This window comes from Canis lupus, chromosome 20, assembly GCF_011100685.1.
Source record: "Canis lupus familiaris isolate Mischka breed German Shepherd chromosome 20, alternate assembly UU_Cfam_GSD_1.0, whole genome shotgun sequence".
Taxonomy (NCBI): Eukaryota; Metazoa; Chordata; class Mammalia; order Carnivora; family Canidae; genus Canis; species Canis lupus.
The window spans coordinates 20,989,385-21,013,395 of NC_049241.1; the positions used below are offsets into that span (position 1 = coordinate 20,989,385).

The 24,011-nt window shown below is 40.3% G+C and overlaps 1 protein-coding gene across 9 annotated transcripts in view; it reads left to right on the forward strand.

The window, feature by feature from the left end:
• The window catches only part of FOXP1 (forkhead box P1), a 584,602-nt gene that overhangs the window by 415,874 nt on the left and 144,717 nt on the right, over positions 1-24,011 (forward strand). For all 9 annotated transcript variants that reach the window (XM_038565860.1, XM_038565870.1, XM_038565861.1 and 6 more), the window contains one exon: positions 15,744-15,845. In XM_038565860.1, the coding sequence (XP_038421788.1) occupies positions 15,744-15,845 (102 nt within the window). The remainder of the gene's footprint in view (positions 1-15,743; positions 15,846-24,011) is intronic.

A 24,011-nucleotide genomic window follows, 5' to 3' on the forward strand; every position in this document is an offset into this window, starting at 1 on the left:
ATAGTAGTCTTCAGAAGCTTCCTCTTCCATACACATCCTGAAGAAGTGATGGGCACAATCCTAACACAGTGCCTGGCCCTGTCATATCAGGCCGTATAAATCACAGTTGAAAATCTGCTCTGTTGCCTATACTGTTTTGGAATGTGGATTGGAAACGTGCACACAGAGGGATTCCCTCCTCATTGACTATATAAGGGAACAATGCAGCAGACACTCAAACACAGCACAGCCCCCACCAGTCTGGCCCGGGATGTATGTGACTGGGAGGTGGCTTTGCTTAGGAGAGGGCAGCTATGGAAGCAACAGTCTTTCTCCCTCCTCTCTGTTGTCATCTTGGGTGACTCTCCAGAAGGCGGCTGGGTTGGATAATCATACTTTGTACTTCTACAGAGCCCTTTGTCTGTGAAATCAAAGTGCCTGACTAATGCTAACTTGTTAATACTCAGAACACCCTTGGGACATAGGTAGGCTGCAAAGATTATCCCACTTTTGAGGTGGGGAAAGGTCCTGTTGTTAAAATAGTTTACAATTTCCGGGTGTGTCTGTACTTAATGGTCAGGCTAGACTTGGAATGGGTATGATCTAGATGCCATGAGAAGCATTTTTCCGGTACCATATTCAGCCCTGACCACAGGCAGTCTCATGAGAAAGTGTTTTACCGTGAAGAAACTGGACTGGAAAATACAGCTCTTGCGTGGTATTGATGGTGGGGAGGGAGGAGCCAGGGAAGAGTATTTGAAACTTAATTTTAACCTATTTAGGGTTGAAGGTAGGATTTTGTTGTTGTCGTTTTTTAAGATACAGCATGGGCTGGAATTTTCAATTCTTGTTTTATTTCACATTAACTCAATATGATGTTGGCTCTTTAACTTCCACAAAAATCAAGTTCGTTTGTTCTTTGCAAAGAAACAGACACTGCTTATTGGCTGTGCAAAGTTGAGTCAGAAGTTACTTGGTAGTTGAGTGTTTTGGGGGGCAAAAGAATTGAAACATTCTGTTAACTCTAGATGTTACTATGTGATTCTTTAATTCTGATGTGTCTTAAGCCTCCCTGCTATGGTTACTAAGCACAGTGAAAAAATTAGTCATGTGCTATTTGCTGTTTAAAGACTTTTGTTGAAAGCTTTTTCAGAAGTCTCTAGAGTAGGGTGGTAGTATTTAGGTTGTTTGGTCCCCGGTACTGTTTATTTGAACCTGAGTATAGAAATTAGATTTGAAAACTCCCTCTTTAAAAAAATGTGTTTTTAATTTTAAAAAGTAATTTTCAAAAGACCATAAATAATATTCCAGTTTGGCTTCAAAAAAAGTTACTTCCCTTAAGCATACTCCCAAAGGTCGACAGTGCATCAATATGTAGGTGATGATATGACACTTTATTTTTTATTTTCCTAAGTAATGTATGCATTCTCTATCTTCTACTATGAGCTTATTACTTTCATAATCAGTGATCGTAAATAAAGCACTTTTTGAAGTCACCGAAGAGTCACTTACTGAATCATGTCAGGCCCGAGCCTGTGTACTTTACCTGCATTAATTGTGATGTAGGAACTGTTATCTCCTCCCATTCTTACAGATGAAGAAATGGAGGCACAGAGAGGTTAAGTAACTTACCCAAGGTCACACATCTAGCAAGTGGTGGAACTTGTGGTGGTTCAAATCAGGCTCAACTCCGAAGGGGTTCGGATTTGGATAGAATGACTGGTGGTTCCTCCACCACCACGTGTGCTGCTTCTGTGTAAATACATTAATATTCTGTAAAGCTAACTTCTTTTTCTTTGGAATTGCTGTGATTCTCTCAAGGTCAGTAATTCCCCCAAATTCCCAGAGAATCCCTATTTCTTCATGCGTGAAGACTCAAGGAACACCTTATACTACTGTGGTTACTGAAAGTTCCAAGAATCATTGTCGCACTCATGACCACAACTCAGCGAACACAGCTGCCCATCTGCTGATCACAGTTTTGTTTTTTAATCTCCTTGTTAAGAAAATGTTTTTAATTCCTTGACCAGAGCGATCCAATCTATTTTCCTTTTGCCACATTCTGTACTTCGGTGGGTGCGTATCTATTTGTATTTATATAAAAGATACAGCCTTCAAAAAGTTTCCTATAAAGTTACCTCCTTGGCTTTAGTTCTTCTAACCAGGTCTACATCTTTCCTCAAAGATTTGTTAGGTTTACCAAGTAGTTCTAGTCCTCTGAGAATGGAAGAATTCCAAATCCATGGATCTGTGGATTAGTGGCCATTTTGGGTTGTGTCATTCCCGAAGTGCAAGTGCAGGGCTTCTAATCCAAACTGTGTGACCTTTGGCATATCATGTAAACGTTATGTTTATGTAAAAGCGCTTTAGAAGCAAGCCAGATCCACAGTTGGCATTCAGTGTTAGTGATCATCTTCTCGTTCACCAGCAGCAGCAGCATGAGTAGCATCATCTCTCGCACGAGGCAGCCATTCCTGTTGCATTATTCTAAGAGTCAGGGCAAGGCTGGGTGAGGGTTTAGTGAGGGTCAGAAAGAGCCATGCTTGTGCATGTGCCTTTGCCAACAGAAGGAGCCAGGACTCTTGGCTGCAAGTCATCTGTGTGGCCACAGGCCTATCGCACATGCCTCCTTGCCCTCAGTTTGCTTTCTGCACAATGAACAGTGTCTGCCTTAGATGCCTTTTGGTTCAACAGAGGGTGCTGTGGTTTTCTCATTGTTCCCATAAAGAGGACAATGACTAGTTTGAGATTATTGGGAAGTATATTTTTGTATGTATGGGGTAAGGTACTGTAGTGATATGTACGTTTAAGAAGTAATTATCACGTATGGGTACTATGCTGAAGACTTTCTGTGCATACTTCATATAATGCTTATAATTAACCTCTCTGTTCCTGTTTTTCTTTATCTGTTAACTGGGTGTAATAATTGATTTTTTTTAAAGATTTTGTTTTGTTAAGAGAAAGAGAACATGAACGGGGGAGGGTCAGAGGGTGAGGGAGCAAGAATCCTCAAGCAGTCTCCTCCATTGAACGTAGAACCTGATGCAGGGCTCAGTCCTACCACCCTGAGATCATGACCTGAGCCAAAATCAAGAGTTGGGCCCCTAATCCACTGAGCCACCCAGGTGCCCCTTAACTGGATATAATAATACCTCAAAGAATTGTGAAAATTAAATGAGATAGTGTGTCTGTACTGTTGAGTACCTGTCTGGTAATAAATAGTCAAAGAATTACAACTTTTATTATTATCTTCCTCAACCCCTTAACCAGGAACCAAGGCAGTTTTAAGAATACAGTTATTTGGAATTGCAAGTCAAAACCACAAGAAGATAGTGCCTCACAGTTGTTAGGATGGCTGTTGTTAAAAAGACAAGAAATGGCAAGTGTTGGCAAGAATGTGGATAAAAGAAAACCCTTGTGCACTGTTGGCAGGAATGTAAATTGGTGCAGCCACTGTGGAAAACAGTGTGCAGGTTCCTTAAAAAATTTAAAAATAGTACTATTATATGATCCATCAATTCCACTTCTGGATATATATCCAAAGGAAATGAAATCACTACCTCAAAGAGATACCTGCACTGCCACATTCATCGCACCATTATTCATAATAGCCAAGACAAGGAAATAACCCCAGTGTCCATTGATGGATGAATGGATAAAGAAAATGTGGTATGTATGGACTATTATTCACCCATAAAAAAGAGGGAAATCCTGCTATTTGCAATAACATGGATGGATCTGAGGAGCACTGTGTTGAGTGAAATAAGTCAAACAGAGAAAGACAAATACTGTATGACCTCACTCATATGTGGCATCTAATGTAATTAAACCCATAAAAACAGAACAGATTGGTGATTGCCAGAGGAGGGAGGTTGGCAGGGGAGTGAAGGTTGTCAAAAGCTACAAACTTGCAGTTATAAATAAGTTCTTGAGATGTAATGTGCAGCATGGTGACTAAAGTTAACCATGTTGTATCATATATTTGAAAGTTGCTAAGAGTAGATCTTAAAAGTTCTCATTACAAGGAAAAAAATTGTAACTATGTGAGGTGATAGATGTTAATTAAACTTACTGTGGTAATCATTTTGAGATCTCTGTATATCTATATATGTCATAAAGATACCAAAACATACCAATATATATGTCTAATCTATCATCACAGTATACATCAAAAACTATTACAGTATTATATGTTAAGTATATCTCAATAAAACTAAGAGGAAAAAAGCATTCAGAGAAAAAAAAATGTTTAAAGAAAGGTAATGGGGGGTGCCTGGGTGGCTCAGGTTGAGCATCTGATTCTTGGTTTCCACTTAGGTCAAGATCTCACGGTTGTGGGATCAAGCCCTGCATTGGGCTCTGTGCTCAGCATGGAGTCTGCTTTATATTCTCTCTCCTTCTCCATTCTACTCTCTCTTTCTCTCAGATAAATAAATAAAAATAAAATCTTAAAAAAAAAAAAAGATTATAGTGACTTAATACCCCCCTCCCAACAAAAAGCAAGTGGTTATAGCAGAGTATGAGAATCTACAGTAGGTTAAAAAAAACATGGGCCATCAATCATGCTGGACCTTGAAAGCCATGCCAGGTAGGCAGGACCTGAAAGCCATGCAGAACATAGACACAGGTGTCCAGGGCCAGAGCTGTGGCTGGACTTGTGTTAATTCATGAGAAAAAATCTGTGCTCTTGTAGCTCAGCCTCTCCATAGGGCTCAGGGGAAGGAATGAGCATCAAGGGATGATGGCAACAGCATCATTATCATAAGGGAAGCTGACTGAACTTGGCTAGGTAGGGAGGTGAAGCCCAGTGTGAGGGAGAACAGAGGCCACCCGGTGTGCTCATTCCTTTCAGTCAGCCTGCTTGGGAGTTGCCATCACAGCCAAAGAAGCTTAGGGCACTAAAGGCATTCAGAACTCTGGTCGGTCCCTTGGGTTACAGGACGTCTGGGAACACTGCTGCTCGAAGGAATGAGATCAAAAGCAAAGTTTTTAGGAAAAGGTAGAATTTATTAATTTTTAAATTCATTTTTAAAATTTTTGACAACTTGATGGAGATATCTTTGACATAAATTGCATATAAATTAAGGTATACACCATGATGTTTTATACACATGTATACATTGTGAAAAGATTACCACAATCAAATTAACTTCTCTATCACCTCTACATTGTTACCCTTTTGTGTGTGTAATGAGTATTAATGTAGGAGGTATCCTCTTAGTGGGGCCCCTGGGTGGATCAGTTGGTTAATAAGCATCTGACTCTTGATTTTGGCTCAGGTCATGATCTCAGGTTTGGGAGACTGAGCCCCAGGTTGGGCTCCCTGCTCAGTGCAGAGTCTGCTTGTCCCTCTCCCACTGCTCCTCCCTCTACTCTCTCTCAAGTGTGCGCTTGCGAGCGCACGCTCTCTCTCAAATAAATAAATCTTTAAAAAACAAAGACTTGTCCACTTAGCAAATTTCAAGCACACAATACAGTACTATGAAGTATAGGCACCATGCTGTACATAAGAATTCTAGTACATACTCATCCTGTGTAACTAACTAAACCTATGTACCCTTTGACCAACATCTACCCACTTCCTCCATGCTCCAATCTCTGGCAGCCACAATTCTGCTTTCCTTCTATGAATTTGACATATATATATATGAGATCATGCAATATTTGTCTGGAAAAGGTAGATTTAAATGGAAAAGACACCTGGATGCTTTATAAATGTGGGCAGAGAACAGAGAGAGCAAATATGCAAGTGTGGCCATGGTACCAAGAGTCCTGGGAATGGAAGGATTTGGTTGAGAAAAGCAAGTCTTTTGTGTGGGGAAAAGAGGCAGGTAAAGTTACATTAAAAGATGTGATACTGGAAAGAGGCCTTTCCCTTCATCCTGAAAACAAAAGGGCCTGCATTCATTCATGCATGTTTGGCTCTGTAGGACTGCATATCCGTTTGCCAGAATTACCTGCAGTCATATTTGGTCTAACCAGTGACCTTGGTAGAATGTGAGTATAGAGTTCTCATGAGTCGGTGTTTGTTTGTTTTTGTTTTTCAATCCTAGCCATTTGCTAGACTTTGTGACCTTGGACAAGTCACCGAACCTCACCATCATCTCATGATTTTTCCACTTTAAATCAGTAATCATAAAACCTTGCCCTGCTTCCCTTTGAGGTGTTAGGAATAAGAAGTAAGATAATAAGCCTAAAGCAACTAACTGGCATAGTGTCTGGCACATGGTAAGCAATTTGACACATTGTTTTTATTTTAGTACCCTAACTGGGGGAGTTTCTACTCTCACTACTTGTTTCTAGGTGGTCCTTATTTCTTAAATTGTTATACTAGTGTAATCTTTGCTATTTGCAGTAACTGCTGTGAGAAATGTAAATTATTGGAGATGATGATGATGATGATTATTGTCCTGGTTAACTTTGGCCAAGAATGAGTATTTCCAGATTTTAGATTATTAAGTCTGTTTAGGTCTTTCTTCTCTTTCCACTTTTATTTCTTTCTTTTGTCTTTCATCTCAGAATGTTGCCTCTAAATTGGCTTTCACTTTTGCTTCTTTCCTCCAACATTCAGGTAAGGGAGGGAAGGTATTTTGCAAAGCAGAGCTTTCATAGGGCATCCCAAGCTTGTGTGACTTATATTACAAGAAGCAAAGGAATACAGTGCCATATTTGTTTGAGCAAAAACTCAAACAAATCATAGAAAACTCTCCATTATTTTGAACATGAGTCTAGCCAGTTTCTTCTGCAAGCTTCAAAAGTAGCAGGTCTCATCACAGGTATGAAAAGATAGGAATCTGGATTATTCATAATGAGGGTTACTGGGCTGCATCCCCATAAAAGACAATTGCGGAAAACAACAGGTTAACACAGCAAGTTAATAGATCCCTTTGATTCATTTATCCTTGCATTTGCCCCCCTTATTTATTTTCTACTTTGGGAACTTGGGGAAGAAATGGGCTCCTGTATTTATTTCTTTTGGGGCACAATCTGGTCCTTCATTAACAAGGAGAAACAGGTTTGATGCAGCCCCTAACTTAACATTTTAGGCATTTTCTAATAAACTTGACTTCTGTTTTACTTCATTGCAACGCTAGTGCTGCCCACGGTCATGGTGCTCCAGGCTGTGGTCTTGCCGACTCGTTCAAGCTAGACAGGCTCAGGCTTGGGCAGTGTTTGGATGGAATCCCTCCAAAGACAACTCAGGTGCCGGAGACTCAGTGGTGGTGATTCAGCGTCTGGCACTGGCTCCAGCAAGGAGCAGCCAACCAGTGCCTCAACAAGATGGTTATAGGCCCCTATGTTAATAGGTGTATGGAGTAGGAGTATGATGGTGGGGGTTTTTGTCTCCTCTTATAAGAGACTTCAAACAGACTTCCTGGCTGTTTATAGCCATTAAACTTATTTCAGCTGATTTTGCAAGAGGATCATAGATAGCCTTTTTCTTTTTGTCTCATGAAAATTCCTAACCTTTACCTTCTTTGGCGGCAAGTATCCTCTATGTGGATAGTTAAATAATAAAAATTACTCATAACTGCAAATAAATACAGGGTTTTCTGACCCCCTTCTGCCCCTGGATTTCCTTTGGGGGTGGGACTTGTAGCAGAATGTCTCCTCCTGTTTAGGGCCTTCTGATAGTTAGGTGTCTGTGTCTCCTGTACTTGGGGTATGGTATCGTGTTTGAGCCCTAAAGCACTAACGCTGGCAAATCACGGCACAAGAGCACAGTGATACAATTCTGTTCTGTTTCATCCCAGTTCTTTAAAAAAAAAAAAAAGAAAAGGAAGAAAGGAAGAAGGAAAGAAAATACTTCCTGTCATCTTTTCTTCTGGGAAAACACTCTGATTACCAACGTTAAAGAAAAACTCCCAACATACCCATGTCAGGTCTTTACATTATTTGTTACATTTTACAGTAAAGCCAACATGAAGAACTTCAGTATTAAGGGTCATAGCAGTGATAACCATCCTATATATAGCATGAAGAACTTAAAGTCATGTCAGAAAGGATTTGGGAAACCCAGCTTGAGTAGATCTAGAAGTCAGGTTGTATGGATGATAAATAAATTGTAGTGGTCCAGGTGGCAGAAGGGTGCTGTGTCATGGCCTCATCCCTCCCCACCCCCACACCGGTGGATGACACTGCCCATGGGCCACATTTCCTTGTGGAGGTAGGACGGTATCCATAGATATCTTTGACTTTTTCATTTCTTGTACTTTTGGATTTCAACTCAAATACACAATTTTGGAGGGCTGTAAACATGAGGTTGCCTCTGCTCTAATTTTTCACCATATCTATCTATATATTGTCTTCTAAATTCATTTCCAAAAACCATGGAACATTTTGAGAAATGCATCCATTTCTAAATATCAGTTATTGTGGAATACCCTCAGAGTATGCAGTACTTTGTCCAGTTGTTAGAACTCTGAAGATGGGGTGCTTGGGTGTCTCAGTGATTGAGCATCTGCCTTTGCCTCAGATAGTTATGCCTGGGTCCCGGGATCGAGTCCTGAATCAGGCTCCCCTCCGGGAACCTTCTTCTCCCTCTGTCTATGTCTCTGCCTCTCTCTCTCTGTCTCTCATGAATAAATAAATAAAATCTTAAAAAAAAAAAAAAAAACCCAACAACTTTGAAGATGGATTCAAATCCAGTGTCCCAGGTGACCTAAGGCTTTGCTCTCTGCCCCACCTGCTCAGGGCCAGGGGGTGGGGTCAAGTCAAAGGAATCAACTATCAAAGAATGTTTAGTCTATACCCTTATTTGCATTTTCATCAAGTAGACCAAACAGTGACTGGTGCAAAGAGACTGTTAAGGGCTCTCTGATGATTTTTTTTTTTCTCTGATGATTTTTTGATGGTTGTTACCCCCATATATTAAAATTTTAATGGGGAAGTGGGTTTTCTTTTTATTTTTTAATTTATGACGCTAGTAACATGATTTGATGGTCTGTTATAGTGCGTTCTTTTTGTATCTAATATTTACACAATCATTAGAATCTTTCCTTGATCAAATCCCTCTATGAGATTAGCTTACTTTTCCATTTTCTTGTGATAACCAAGTGCTCCATTTGTAAATAACTTTTGTCCCCCCCTTTGGCATTAATATTGGAAAACTCACTGCCTTGGAATGCTGTTGATTCTGTATGAATGCATCTACACATCTAGTCCTATCACCCGCTGTCAGTTCTTTCTTTTTTTTTAAATGACTCACAAACGTTCTTTCCATCCTGCACTGGAGTGATTACTGTGTCTGAAGGAAAGAGGTGATGGAATTTCTCTACATACTCAGTTCCAGGTCTGGCTACAGAGTGATCTTTAGATTGTGTTAAATGATGAGCACTCTAGTTAAGATGGTAGTTAGTTGCTGGGTTGCATCAAGATAGCAGATTATTTTATGGAGGAAGAGAAGCTCTCTAGAGGTACTTGAGGCACATGTAGAGGTTGAGAAATAAAGCAAAGAACATGACTTCTTTCCTACTAAGCTTCCCATGCTGCATTTTATTGCTAGCTTTTCCCCCCACCCCCATACGCACAGTGACTGTTGATTAGCCTGGGAAATTATCTGAGAAACAGGTTTGATCTTGAGGGGTGGGGAGAGTCTAGGAAAAGAAATTAGAGGAAGAGTGGCTGACTCAGAGCAGCCTTTGAAGCTGGAAGTGGGACAACTTGTCAGGGCAGACAGGAAATAACCGACTTTTCTCCACTGGCCAATAGCACATGCTGTCTTCATTCTGATGGTGTTCAGGACCTCACACCCAATTGAGGAGAGTCACTCTGAACTGGTGTAAATTATCTGTGAGAAGAAACACATATTCGAAGTTTGCAACTCGTTTTAAATAGTTTCAGAAAGAGGAGCACACGGATGTGTTTTTTTTTTTTTTTTCACGTCCCAGTTCTTTTTGGAAAATCAAATACGACTTTGAGCTTTAAGAACAGTGAATTAGTAATGTCCTTGCATGTTAGCTAACTTTTAAACTTATTTTGGGCAACTGATTGCAAGCTTTGGTTTTTATAAAATTGTGTCCAGTGGAATCTTCGGGGAATCACAGAAGACAGATAGCAACCCAAGGCATGGGTTGGCAAACTTCTCCTGTCCAGGGCCAAATAGGAAATATTTTAGGCTTTGCGGACCATACAGTCTGTGTTGAAAATACTTAACTCTGCTTTGTGATGTAAAAGCAACCATAGACAGTATGTAATTAAACAAACATGACTATATTCCAATAAAACTTTATGTGTAGATACTGAAAATTGAATTCCATATGATTTTCACGTCACAAAATATTGTTCTTTTATTATTTCCCCAACTATTTAAATAAGTAAAAACCATTCTCATCTCATGGGCTGAACAGTAACAGCTGATCAGAAGGGTTTGGCCCATGGGCTACAGATTGCTGACCCAGATCTAAAACATGGTGGTTAGTTATATTTTTTAAGGACCTCCAAGTATTATTATCCCAGGCCTCATCACCGGGTGTTGTATAAGAACTTGTATGAAGATTTTCTCTCTCTCTTTTTTTTTTAATTTAAGATTTTATTTATTTGGGAGAGAAAGAACATACAAGTAGGGGGAGGGGTAGGTGGAGAGGGAGAAGCAGAGTCCCCGCTGAGCAGGGAGCCCCATGCGGCCTGGATCCTAGGACCCTAAGATCATGACCTGAGCTGAAGGCAGACACTTAACTGACTCAGCCACCCAGGCGCCCCAGGTTTTCTCCTTCTGCCAGTTTACTTTATGTATATGTGATGCCTATTCAAATCATACTTTATATAAACTTATTGGTGTTTCTTAAAATATGGTAGATATGTTTTTGAACATTGGCTACTTTGATAAATGTGCTAAACATGGGGATACCTAACCCCTAAAGTGTAAGCACCTGCTCTAAACTTTAGACATAAAAAACTCGAAAGTTGTAAACATGCATATATGAAGCATAATTTGTAAATAACAGGTGGTATTTACTAAGAAGGTGAAGGCCCTCAAGAGAATGACATAATTTTCATCCAGTAGAATTGAAGGTGTGTACAAAGTGCCCAGGCCCCGGTTAGCATGAAAGCATGGCCTGCCACACTAATAACCAAGTACCCACTCCCTGACTCTGAGTAATCAGAGCTGGCAGTGGCCCCTGGAGCATTGATCCTAAGGCATCTAAGACCCCTTGTGCAGATCGAGGCATAGGTGGTAGCCAGGGCAGAGAGGGAGGCTAGCCAGTCCATAGATGAAGACAGTACATGCATGCCTTCTATCCCTTTTCTCTTTTAGCTCACTTGGCCATTTATTATAGTTTGTTGAATGAAAATAGATGCGAGTGTGTGCACCTAGGCTTTAAGTATAGCTGGTTTTATCAGACAGCCCCTCTCTATGACATCTTCAAACCACGTCTTTCTTGTAACTTGAGCCTAGCACTCCATATAGCATCACATTGTCCAGTGCCACGCAATTGTCACATCTTTTATGAAGGAAGTGTTGACTCAACCCTGCCCAGGAACCACCATCAATAGTAAAAGGTCTACAGAGATGGGATGGGACCTTTTAAGTTATTTACATTAGCAGTTGGTCTGGAACTTGAATCAGAGTTGATCCTTGCTTCTTAAGAGATAAGTTCTTTCATTTGTTCATATCCTTTCTCTTTCTTTTCTTCCCCCCTCCTCGCATTATAACCCTCTCTGCTTCTCCCTCGTACACACACAAACACATATACATGCATCTTATTATTCTGTAGCCAAAGGATCTCATTTATCTTCAAACAGGATGTTGTAACTCTCTCCATATATGATTGAAATATGGTTATAAAAATAAGAAAAGTCTAGGTCGGGGGATGGGGTAATTCATTGATGGAGGTAATGAAGGAGGGCACATGATGAGATGAGCACTGAGTGTTATACTATATGTTGGCAAATTGAATTTAAATAAAATATTAAAAAAATATGTCGTCACTCTTGAAACATATCTCTGAGGCTGGCTATCAAGTAAGCATGTATGGGAAACTAGTGGTCTCTGGTCCAGTGTCCAAAGAGGATCCCATCAGTCATTCCAAATTTTCCACTGACCAACAATGAACATTACAATAAACATTTTCAACTTTCTACAAGTGGTAATACCAGAGATTCGTATTTATAAATTATGTAATATAGCTCATATTATAATGATAATGCTCAATTGTGTAGTTCTGTACCCTAAGGATTTATTACTCTTCTTTTTATGACCGTTTAAAATCTAGATTACAGTGATTTATATACAGTGGAAATCAGAAAAGCAAATGCCCTTTGGTGGTTGATTTCACAGCACTTCATAAGTTCTAATGAATTGTCTTTTAATATGCTTGTTGAGACCTCAGTTGATTTGGGGGTGGGGGAGGATAGGTTTAATACCTTACTACAACTTTGTTCCCATAATCATGATAAGGCCAGGGAATTACTGTAGAGCAATCCATAACAATTCAGATCAAGGTGAATAATTTATCTCCATTCCAGATATTTGAAGTTATTTTGCCTGTTTGCAGCCATTTTGGTAATAAAATTTGGAAGCCAATTTGTACATATCTTCATCTTGTATTCTTCTCTCTTTAGTGGTTTGACTGAACTATCACTTATGTTCCTACAAGTTCCTAGGCCTTTTCTACCCTGTGCTGCCAACTTTGATTTTCTTCTTGAGCAGGACGCCGTATGAAATGCTGTAAGGTAGCTGGAGTTCATTACATGATTACTTAAGTTTATGTGTGATCCACATTGGGTCTAAAAAAAAGGCTGTTTTACACCTAAATGACTTTTCTTAAAACCAGAAAAATAATAGCAAGGATTTCACTAGCCAACTTTGAAATGTGTAGAGCCAGCTCAGTAAACATTCGTTGAAAACTTAGGTTTGAGTCCTCTACTTACTTTTGCTCAAGTACACTTCTGAGAGCATAAGAATAGTTTTGTGTGGTGTGTGTGTGTGTGCGCGCGCGCATGTGTGTGTGTATATATATATGTGTGTGTTTGTTTGTTTTTTAAAGACACAAAACGAGGAATTGACTATACAGATTCTCTGAGACTTGGTTATTTAAAAACCGAATACCTGGGGCACCTGGGTGGCTCAGTGGTTGAGCGTCTGCCTTTGGCTCAGGGTGTGATCCCAGGGTTCTGGGATCAAGTCCCATATCAGGCTCCCCGCAGGGAGCCTGTTTCTCCCTCTCTGTGTCTCTCATGAATAGATAAAATCTTAAAAAAAAATAAAAATAAATACCTGATCTCCAAGTACTTGGTGAAACATAGCAAATAATTTTAAGATTTGTGACTATGGCGTTTGCGTCATTTTGCTTTGCTTTGCTTGCTCTGTTTTAGTATCAAACGTACCTAGCCTTTCTCCTCTTCCCCATGTCTTTCTCTGCACTTGTTTCCATGTTACCTGCAGTTCCTCTACCTGCCTTTCCAGCTAGCAGCCAGACCCTCCTTTGCTGATCTGTTCATTACTCTGGGAACTCTGAAGCAAGCACTTAAAATATGTAGCAGTTCCCTTTCCTACATTAAAAAGCTGTAAAACCCTCATGTGGAATAGTTAAGAGAACATATATAGTAGGAGGAGAGGCTTTTGCTCCTGCAAGCACCTTGCAAAGGGGACTATTTTTCTTATATGATATAAATGAAATCCTCACTCTGCCCACTTTTACACCTACGCATGTACTGAGCGTCTCCAAGGAGACAAGGAAACCCGGAGTCCAGTGATGGTGAATCCTCCTCAGAGACAGCAGGCTGGAGTCTCGGGCAACTCTCCCAGGCGTCTTGGCTTCCAGATGCCCCTCTCAGACAGCCTCTCTTCTGGATGCTCTTCCAGGCAGGCTTTCTCAAACATGTCTCTCCCTGCACAGACGAAATAGCCTGTACATTACATCGAAGGGTTGGTGGCGGTGAGTTCAGTAGGCAGAAGGGCCTCCCTGGGACAAGGGGGTGGGGTGTAGTAGGGAGGTGGGACAGGAAGGTTCCATCTTTCCCAAGATCTTTTCTTTGTCACCCAGTTATCTGTGCATCTGTTTCATTGCCTCCCTTTGCGCCTTTTAGACACAAAGGCACCACTCAACCTTACAAAATGTCTTAAAAATACTCTTTGTTACAGTAGTACAGTTATGAGCTCAGTTTAGTGAAATCGTCCTTTTAGAAGTACTACTCTTGCTGATTCAACATTTTGAGGTGTCTGTTCATGAACAATCATCTTCTTGACCACTCTCTTTTCCCTCTCCCCCTGAGTTCAATGCAGGAGGCCCTTCAGGACATCCTACCTTTCTTTCCCTCAGTCCATGGTTTCATTGTAACATTTTTTGGAACTATTCACATTATTTTCTGATACAAATGAAGTCTTTGTTTCCCTTTGAGGAACACACTACCATCATAAGTCCATTATGCAGATTTACAAAGGCTTATAGTATCAGTCCTTTTGCTGTGCTGACCACATCTGTGTGCGCATCTTCTTTGGGGTACAAATAATTAGTTACTGTGTAGAACTTATTATTGATGTAATCCCCAAGAAATCCCATTTTGTCTCTAAACTCTATGCACATCATTTAATGAACATTCTTTTTTTTTTTTAAAGATTTTTATTATTTATTTTTGAGAGACAGAGATAGAGAGTGTGTGTGAGAGACAGAGCATGAGCAGGGGGAGGGGCAGAGGGAGAAGCAGACTCCCCACTGAGCAGGGAGCCCAGTGTAGGGCTCAATCCCTGGGATTGTGACCTGAGCCAAAGACAGATGCTTAACTGACTGAGCGACCCGGGCGCCCCATTTAATGAACATTCTTGACATCTCTTGCACGTGAACATTCTTGGTTTTTAGCCAAATTGACTCAAATAGCCCAACTTCTCCTATGATTTTCCAGCACGTTATCTGCAAACTTCAGACTCCTTTTGTTGATCCTGCTGCCCTCTTTGGAAAGGTATGGCTCTTCTGTTAAAGTCTTTGACAGTAAATGTTCTTGTGAGGGTTCCCTGATGATACTTGTTTTCTTTTTTTATTTAAAGAAGATTGGTCAGTCTCTATTCTGTACTTGGAGGACTCTCATATTTACCTTTTGCTTTATCCCAAGTTCCCATTACTGCTCTAGTTTCTGCCTTTCAATAAAAACCACCTGTGTGATGAGCTTAAAAGAGTCATTTTGTAATTAGATGTGATCAGTTTTGTTCACAGGTACAGAGTGTAACCTTTGGGTTGACCTAGAGGCCAAATTTCCTGCTTTTTTTTTTTTTTTTCTTCTTACATTGTCCATCCAGGTCTTACCTATTTTGAACTTCCTTCTCACATAGTTTTATCCATAGCGTGTTTTACCACTTAGCTTCCTCTTTTTATTTGGGCTCAGAAGAGGTCAATGTCTTACTTTGGGCTTGAGCTCTCTTGTGCCCCTAAGAAAAACTGGAGGAAGAAGATACCTCCAAAAAGCGCCCCCTGTTGTCACCTAAATTTAGGTCTTTCATCCAGGTCCCTCCTGGCTGCTCTGCCAGCTTTTCTCAGGGTCCCATCATTCGTGGTCCAAGTTATGTCACATTGACGGTAGGAAGAAAGCATCTATTGGATGGATTGCTATGCCTAAGGAACTGGCAACGATACTGACTACATCCAAGAAAACAACTAAATGTGGAAAGTTTTCCTGCTTAGACTAGTGGGAAGTTTTGTTTGCTCTTTCATTCGCCTAGAAATGCGAAAGTCGGGCTCCCACCCTAACGTGTACTTCCTGGGACTCTATGAGAAGAGCCCTGAATGTGGGTACTCACACAAACGTGTTTCTTCCATTTTTCCTTCCAGGCACTTCAAGTGGCAAGACAGCTTCTCCTTCAGCAGCAACAACAGCAGCAAGTTAGTGGATTAAAATCTCCCAAGAGGAATGACAAACAACCAGCCCTTCAGGTGATGATTCTTTTTTGAAAAAAAATTGACATTGCACACTTTAGGAGAGCTGATGAGCCCTTCGGAAGTGGATTGTGTTGGGAGTTGCAAATCATGTATGAAAATCTTCTGCAAAAGTTGCATTTTTAGTTTACCAGCAGAGAATGACATTTTAGAAAAAACGTCTATTCAACCAAGAGTGTGGTTGTTGGGAGGAAGGTCTCCTAGTGAGTTGATGTAAGAGGAGGATGAGTAGTTTCAGGTGTGGGTTGCTTATTAGACATCATGTAGCACCAAGGAGAAGAAGTTCCTGGTACTCAAGATAGGTCACCTCATTCTCTCATGACAGGGCTAGAAACATGATACCCACACACATAACTTTAGTACAGTGGTTTTCAACTGAGGTGATCTTACTCCCCAAGGGACAAAGGGCAGTATCTAGAGACAATTTTTGGTTATTCCAGGGAGCCATGGGTGCTACTGACAACTAATAGGTAGAGGCCAAGGATGCTACTTAGCTGATCTTACACTCCCCAAGAAGGTTCCTCACAGCACAGAATCATTCATATAAAGTGTCAGTAGTGTCAAGAACTGTTAGGAGGACTGAGGAAGTATATTATACTTTTAATATACCTAGCAATCAATATAATACTTTGTTCTTCAGTGGATATTGACAGAGTCTTTCTGGATCATTAATAAAAAATGGCAGGCAATCTTTATGTAAAGGTATCAAAAAAAAAAGACTGCTTTTAGCAACTTCTAATTTCAAGCCCATTGAGGGCAGGGGTTAACAGAGTAGAAAAAGCAAGTTCAGAAAAATCTAATTTGGATTTTTGATTTGGAGTAGAAAATTAAAACAGAAATTTCAAAGAAATTTGATGGAGGGTGCTCATGCTCACATCTGAGACACAACAGCAGCAAGGGCACTTGCAGGTTCTATATGAGTCAATTGCTTGTGTAGCTCAGAGTGGGCATCCTCAAAACAGAGAGAGAAGATAAGTTTCTCACACCGGACATTTGGGGACAGAATTTGTAAATGGTAGCTGTTGGGTAGAACATGGCACCAGTGACTTTGACCGTGAGGTCAACCCAGATCCCAGCTTGTATTGACTTTTCTCAGATTAGAACGAACTAATGCCAGTTCCCAAATTATCCTGCAAAGATCCAACTGATGCTGGGGAACATGTCCTAGTTCTTCTACATCCACTTGGGAAACTGTCACTGTCTAGGGCAAGCTTGGCATCAAGGAAACACTTTATGGGAACAGTTGGATGGCAATGTGTGTTGTTGACTAACACTTTCAGAAACAGTTATTTGGTAAACCATCATCACCAGACCATAGGCCTTTTCATGTGTGTGAATGCTGGGGACATTTTTAATGAGGTACAGTGCCATTGAGGTCCCATGTCAGGTGCTATAAGAAGTGCTTTGTTGTGCAGATGTCTTAAGAACAGCTCTGGAGGATGAAATATGACTGGGTTGACCTTTCAGCTGTGAGCTTATTTGTCAGGATTCAAATAAGTTGAAAGGATCAAACTGAACAGTTTCCGTAGTCAGACTGGGAATTGTGTTTCAGAGGTCAGCCGCGGAGGCCACATTGCAGATTCCAGAACATAGCCAATTGTTGGTACATATTAAAGTGCTGGGGCATCTCCTGCAGACAGGGACACAATTAAAATTCTAATTTATTCATGTATACAGGGAGCTAGCCCAGCCTGTCACTCAGTGATTCAAATGACTGTCCATTCTTTTTGCCTCCCTCTTGGAGCTCTAACAGCCTTAAAAATACTGTGAGTCCTCTTGAATTTATCAGACCTCAAGTGCATTGGAAAAATGACAATATATTATTGGGGGGAGGTGGGACTCTTACACATAGTAGAGCTTTGGTTAGGGATAATTTTAAAAAGTACACATGTACACAATCTGTCTGATGCACTGCTCTTCAGTATTGAATATCATTTGTAATTTTTTTATACTAGACTTATATTCCCTCATACTTGCTTTTTAAAGACATATGGCATTTTTAGGTAACTTCTTTTCCAAGATGAACGAAGTTGCTTGAGGGCTAAATATATGAAGTAAAGTTTCAGGGGATTTCCTTTTGAGGGCTCTTTTTCTTGCCCGTTATAAGGTTTTTAGCCACCAGAAGAGTATGATACAGAGAGCTTCATTTTTCTTGGCAAAGACAGTGTCAAAACCAACCTAACACATTCTGCTGAGCACTTCAGTCTGTATAAAAAGTGCGGGGCGAGGGGGCCATCTTGAATGCTGGTTTTGCTAAATAAGATGTTTTGAGTCCCTTCCTACCCCTCCGTGGGAGAGTTGACAAGCATAGAATTTAGACCAGCTTTTAAGAGTTGATTGGGGTGGGGGAGAAATAAAGAGTTGGTTGACTGTGTGTGGTGTGTGTGCGTGCATGTGTGCGTCATGTGCATCATAGACTGCGTCTCTTCAGCTGCCTGGTAGGGTCATGCAAATTCACCAGACTTTATTAGGTTGGCTGGCCTTCCACAAACAGAGCAGAGAAATTACTAACTTAGGTCACATGGTATATTACCTCCTTATAAAAATACATATACAGACTTGTGATTCACAGAAGGAATAACCTTCACATTTAAAGAGATCTTGCCATCCCATGTCCTCGCTGGGGCATCTCAGCCAGTGTGGCTCTGAAACGAAAGGGAAATCCTATAACAAATCTTAACAGTGTTCATTTCTGTTCTTCGTACCCTTCATAACCACACTGAGAGACCTATTTTAGCAAATTTCAGATCTTCCGCATAGAGGAAGGCTTGACAGGGAAGAAGAATTTGATCTGCTGATTGCTTGAGGAAAAAAAAAAAAAAAGAAACCCAAATCCTCAAATATACTGTGACTTATATTTTAGGCATATCTCACACTTCCCTGCTTTATGTTTGGCAGTGCTCTCCAGTTTCACAGGCTGATGATAACAAACAAAAGAGAATGGAAAGTTAGAGGAGGCTCTAAGTGGTTACTCGATAGAGATCACAAAATGTAGTCAAACATCAGCAATTTGGACTAATTTCAGGAAGATCAGAGTAAATAAGAGAGAGAAGCACTCTCTCCAGATACACGTATAGAACTGAATCTGAGCTGGCCACATTCTTGGGTGACGTGCGGTTTATATTATGAAGGCATTAATTGGGTATAGATACTGCTTTTGAAGTTCTTCAAAACATTCTACTTAGATACCTAAATCGCCCCTTACATAGTCTCTTGAGTTGCCTTGCAATTTTTTTTTTATGAATGATACAAAGGAGAATTGAAAATTGGTCCCATTGTAAATTAAGAATCAGGATGATCTGAATTTATTCACTGTGATTTGGTGCGTATTTCTGGATCAGCCTCAGTGCACAGGGCATCAGGTTGATGCTTATCTACACAAAACTGTCAAGAGTACAGACCCTGCCTTCAGGAGGCTTATGAGTTGTAAAAGAATTAACAAGGTTTTGCTGCAGCAAAAGAAAATTATATATGGGTAAAAATAGTAGGCTTGCTTTTATAAATATTTATATGCTTCTGAAGATTGCTTAAACAAGTGAAATAAATGCTTAACGGTGCAGGTGTGCTCATAACCTCGAAAATGTGTAACTTTACTGGCTGAAGATTAATTTGTGAGTAGATGAGCAATTTTATTGATCGAATTTTGGAACTTTGACCACCGTTTCTGGGTAGTAATTCATTTTGGTTCTTTAAGCATTTTAGTTGTTGGCACGAGTACATAAACTGGAAGGAAATCAAATGACACATTTTCTCCTAAGAAAGTAAAAGTACATGTGTATTCTGGCAGCATGAAAGTTAGGAAAGAAAGTCAACCTTGTGTGTTGCTTACAGCAGAAAGCTGACCACAGTTTCAGGCTGTCTATAAAGAATTTGAACTTGAAACCAGTCATCGGAGATTTTCCCCTCCTGCCTACCCTCCGCCTTCCAAGGTTACATCATGTGGGAGCCCCTCATCCGGGAGGCCATCTCACTGGGAGGAAGGGGAGTGAAATCCACTGGAAGGGCAGCCGTGTAGCCCAGTTGGAAGCTTGGGCTTAAAATAAGGACTCCTGCTTAAAGAGGAGAAGGTTAAAGTACAAGATCCAGCAGGTGTTTTTTTTTTTTTTTCTTTTTTTTTTTTTTAGCATTTTTATTTGTAGTTCTATAAAACGTGCTTTCGGCAGCATTTTTGCTTTGCACTAATGCCACATATAATCTTAGTACCTCATATCATTTCCACGTTATTCACCAAGGAATAAATTGGTAAGAGGAAACCTTTAAAGAAAACTACAATTTTATGTGGTAGATAGTGAAATGGAATGGTTTTGAAATACTGACCCTTAAAAAAACAATATCCCTATGCACTGAATTAGTAAAGTGGATAATTGAGGAGAAGGAGGCGGAATTTTTTTTTCCCCTTAAATGTCTGGAGTTAGCATTGTCTAGAATCGGCATCCCTGACCTTACATTGATAGGAAGTGTTGAAATTTTGGCACCTTTTAAGATGTCATTGTTACCACATGACTTTGGAGAGTCACAATACCCTAAAAAATAAATCTTGATAAGAAACAATAAAATAAGAAATGATGCTTTAAAAATGGTTATGAAGTCTTACAGATTATACACACCATTAAAAGGAGGATAGAAACTGTGACCCTCCCCCACCTCAGAAAGGTGCACACGCACACAGAATTTTGTATCCAATTTGAACGGTTTCCTGAACCTCAAGAAATCCATCCTATGACCAGGTCAAATATTCTGGCTTTCGGAATTTTTTTTTTCTCAAATAGTATGTTTTGTCTTTGCCTCCAGATTTCTGATGGAGGTGTAATATAATGAATTAGCTCAGTTTTGCTATTTCAGCTTCAGCACTATAGGATGAGCCTGTGTCCCAGTCCTTCCAGAATATCCCTGGTCTATGTCTGGTGCCTTAAGTGTGTTTATTAACAATTCTCACTCTCTCTCTTTTTTTTTTAGAGAGGTTATTTATTTATTCATGAGAGACAGAGAGGCAGAGACATAGTCAGAGGGAGAAGCAGGCTCCCTGTGGGGAGCCCAAGGCGGGACTCGATCCCAGGACCTCGGGATCACACACCCTGAGATAAAGGCAGATACTCAACCACTGAGCCGCCCTAAGTGCCCCCAACAATTCTCAGTCTTTTAAAGTATCCCAGTTTGGACATTCGATTATATGGTCACCTCATTTACATGCATTTAAGTATTAAAAATGCAAGTCCACTGCTAATATTTTAAAGGTAAGCATGCCTTTGTCACCATATGCAGGTATCACTGTATGCAAAGATAATTAATGTTTAGTTAGTGCTGAATGTGGTCCCTTCCCGTAGCTGCCCTGTGGTGGAGGCTCCATCCTTAAACTGTGCTGTGGATGAGGAAAAGTAACTTACAGAGGTTCCCTGACTTGCTGCAGAGCACATGGACAGGTACAGCCCCACGATGGGAAGCCAGGTATTTTTTTAGGACCACAGACAACCAATATGCATCAGGAAGTTCACTGTAGCTTCCCTGTCCACGTACATTTCCTCAGTATCTACGGAGTGTCCCGTTTGCCACAAATAAGCAAATTATTATATCTTCCGTATCATAAGCAAAAATAAAACCAAACCAACAAATATCAATTCCCCAGTAAATATCTAGATTTCAATTAAGAGGTCTAAGATCTGTGTAATTATCCTAATTGTCGCCTTGCCCGTGTGTGTGTCTCAGCGGTGAGCAACAGCAAAGAGAAGTTATTTGTCATTCTCAAGTCTGAAGTGCTCTTATGAGCTTCCATGTGTTGGAACATGGAATGGTATGTTATAATCATTGTTGGGGCTAGGAGGTGGGGAGGGATAGGGGAAAAAAAAAACATACTTGACTGGTCAAAAATGTGTAAATTGCTGACAAAATGACACATGTAATTAAGAGTGCTCCTACCATTTTACCTTGTGGTTTACACCTCCAGTGTTGAAAAAGAGAGCGACTCCCACCTCGCTAATTACCATTATCACTGAAATGCTAGGGTTGGAGTCATTAGTTCCATGTGCATTTAATTAGAGGAAGGCTGAAATTGGATTTAACTTATTACTTTTTCATGGATCACTTTCTTGTCATCACTTCAAATTGGATTGCAGCCCCAGGTAACTAATTATGAGAGCCACAGGATCAAGAGTGAAAAAAAAGGTAATTAGGAATAACACTGTCGGACCCTTGCTGGTCGTCCACTTGTGCTTCGGAAAAAAGGAAGGAAAAAAAAAAAAAAAACGAGCCGTATTTTGTAGTATTACAGATTAGGGAGTTAGAGGTATGCATGGTTGCTGGGCATCATGGGAGTCTGTCACCACCCATAGCGGTTTCTATGATATACAGCTGAGTTGAAGATGTTGAATCGACATGGTTCCACTATCAGCTCCTTAATACCTAGATTAAACTTGTAAAAGCAACAGATTGGTTGTAGGTATGAGGCATCTCAACAACTGTGTAGTCTGGGGGCCTCACATATATGATTACAACAAAGCTGTCAAGATGCCTCTGAGCCAAAGTACAGAATATTTTAAGTACAGGGAGTTAGAATTTAATGAACGTATTAATGTTCCAGAAACATCATTCATATCTGACAGGAAGACATATCAGTCAGCACAACAGTGAGCTTTAGGGTTTATACATTGGGAATTTTTGTCAAAGTTTCCAGCAGACCGTAATATTCAGACCATTTACTGTGCTTCTGGTTTGTTCCTTACCCCACCCCAATGTTGTGGATAGACTTGCTCTGAGGTTCTGTTTCTCCTTCCGCCCCCATCGAAAATACTTTAAAACAAATTATATTGTTTCCATGTGCAGAGCAGAATTCAGAACTGCAAGCAATCAATTTTATTGACATCGTCTGAAAAAATGTTGGTGACAGTTCGAGGATGTGAAAGGGTTGGAGTTTTAAAGTCGCCAGGACTAAGTGTGGCCAAAAAAAAAAAAAAAAAAAAAGCTTTTTTTTCTTTTTTTTTACATTTTTTTTTTGAAATATAATTTCATTACTCTAAAGAAGCCCTGTGAGCTAGACTCTCCCAAGAAGGGATTCTTCTTTGATAGACTATGATAGCATAATGAGAAGTCTTGTTATCAAGCCTGTTGGTTTCCTTGAAGGGAGAAGAAGCTTCCCAGAGGAATGAATCACCAAGGAAAGATGGCTAGAGTTTCCTTAAGTTGTTTAAAATTGGTTTTAATGTTCTGTTAATGTAAGCAAATAATCATGATTCAGTCTTGGGTGACTTTCAGAGCTGGGTAAGTGGGACTCGCTCATTATTTTTTCAGGAGCATAGGGAAGTGTAGACCATGACGTGCCTACCTGACAGAGGCCACCACAGTATTATTCCCAAAGTGATAAAATGCTCTTCCTGGAATTATGAGTCCTTTTCCTTTGTGAAACTTCTGAGCAAAATCTCCAGAACCAAAATAGTAATCATCAAGTCTAATGCAGAAAATTAAAGCTTTTTTTTTTTAACATCTTAAGTTGATTTAGAATTTTTGTACACAATATTCGTCTGTGGTTGAAAGGGGGCACACCAAGGTCAAGTGATGTAGTGTTTTCCATTTTTCCATATGAGTCTCACAGTGTGTGATAAAAGCAAACTCCTTTATTTTGTAAGTCTGCAGGAATTTCTGATGAAGTGCAGAGGTCACGTTCCCTGTCAATTTGAGTAGCCAGCATTTTTTAACTACTGTTTTTTCTTCTCTTTTTTTGTGTCTTTTCTTCCCCGCCCCCACCCCACCATAAACCGTGGCACTTTCCTGACACATGCACAGTGAAGTCTTCCAATCTGAAACTCATTAGCACACAGCATTGGACCCTGTCCAGTGGTTAGAAAATTTCCTGAAGCCTAGAATAACAGCATTTGGTGTAAGCACCACGGACCAGCAGTGACAATGGGGGTAGTCGCGCTCCCCTGGCGCCCTGCCCGGTCGGGAAAGCCAACTGACCGTGCAACACAGTGAGACAGAGGTCGTGCATATGGGATGGGCTCGAAAAGTTTGGTCCTTAGAGAAATAGGCTTCTGAAATCACGAGGCAGTATCTTTTTTCCCTATGCTGATTATTTCAATTGGGTTGGAGGTATTTATCAACATTAGCTGCAAGAACATGAAAGCAAACCATTAGAGAAATAAGATGAAAACCAATTTCTACGAAATAATATTT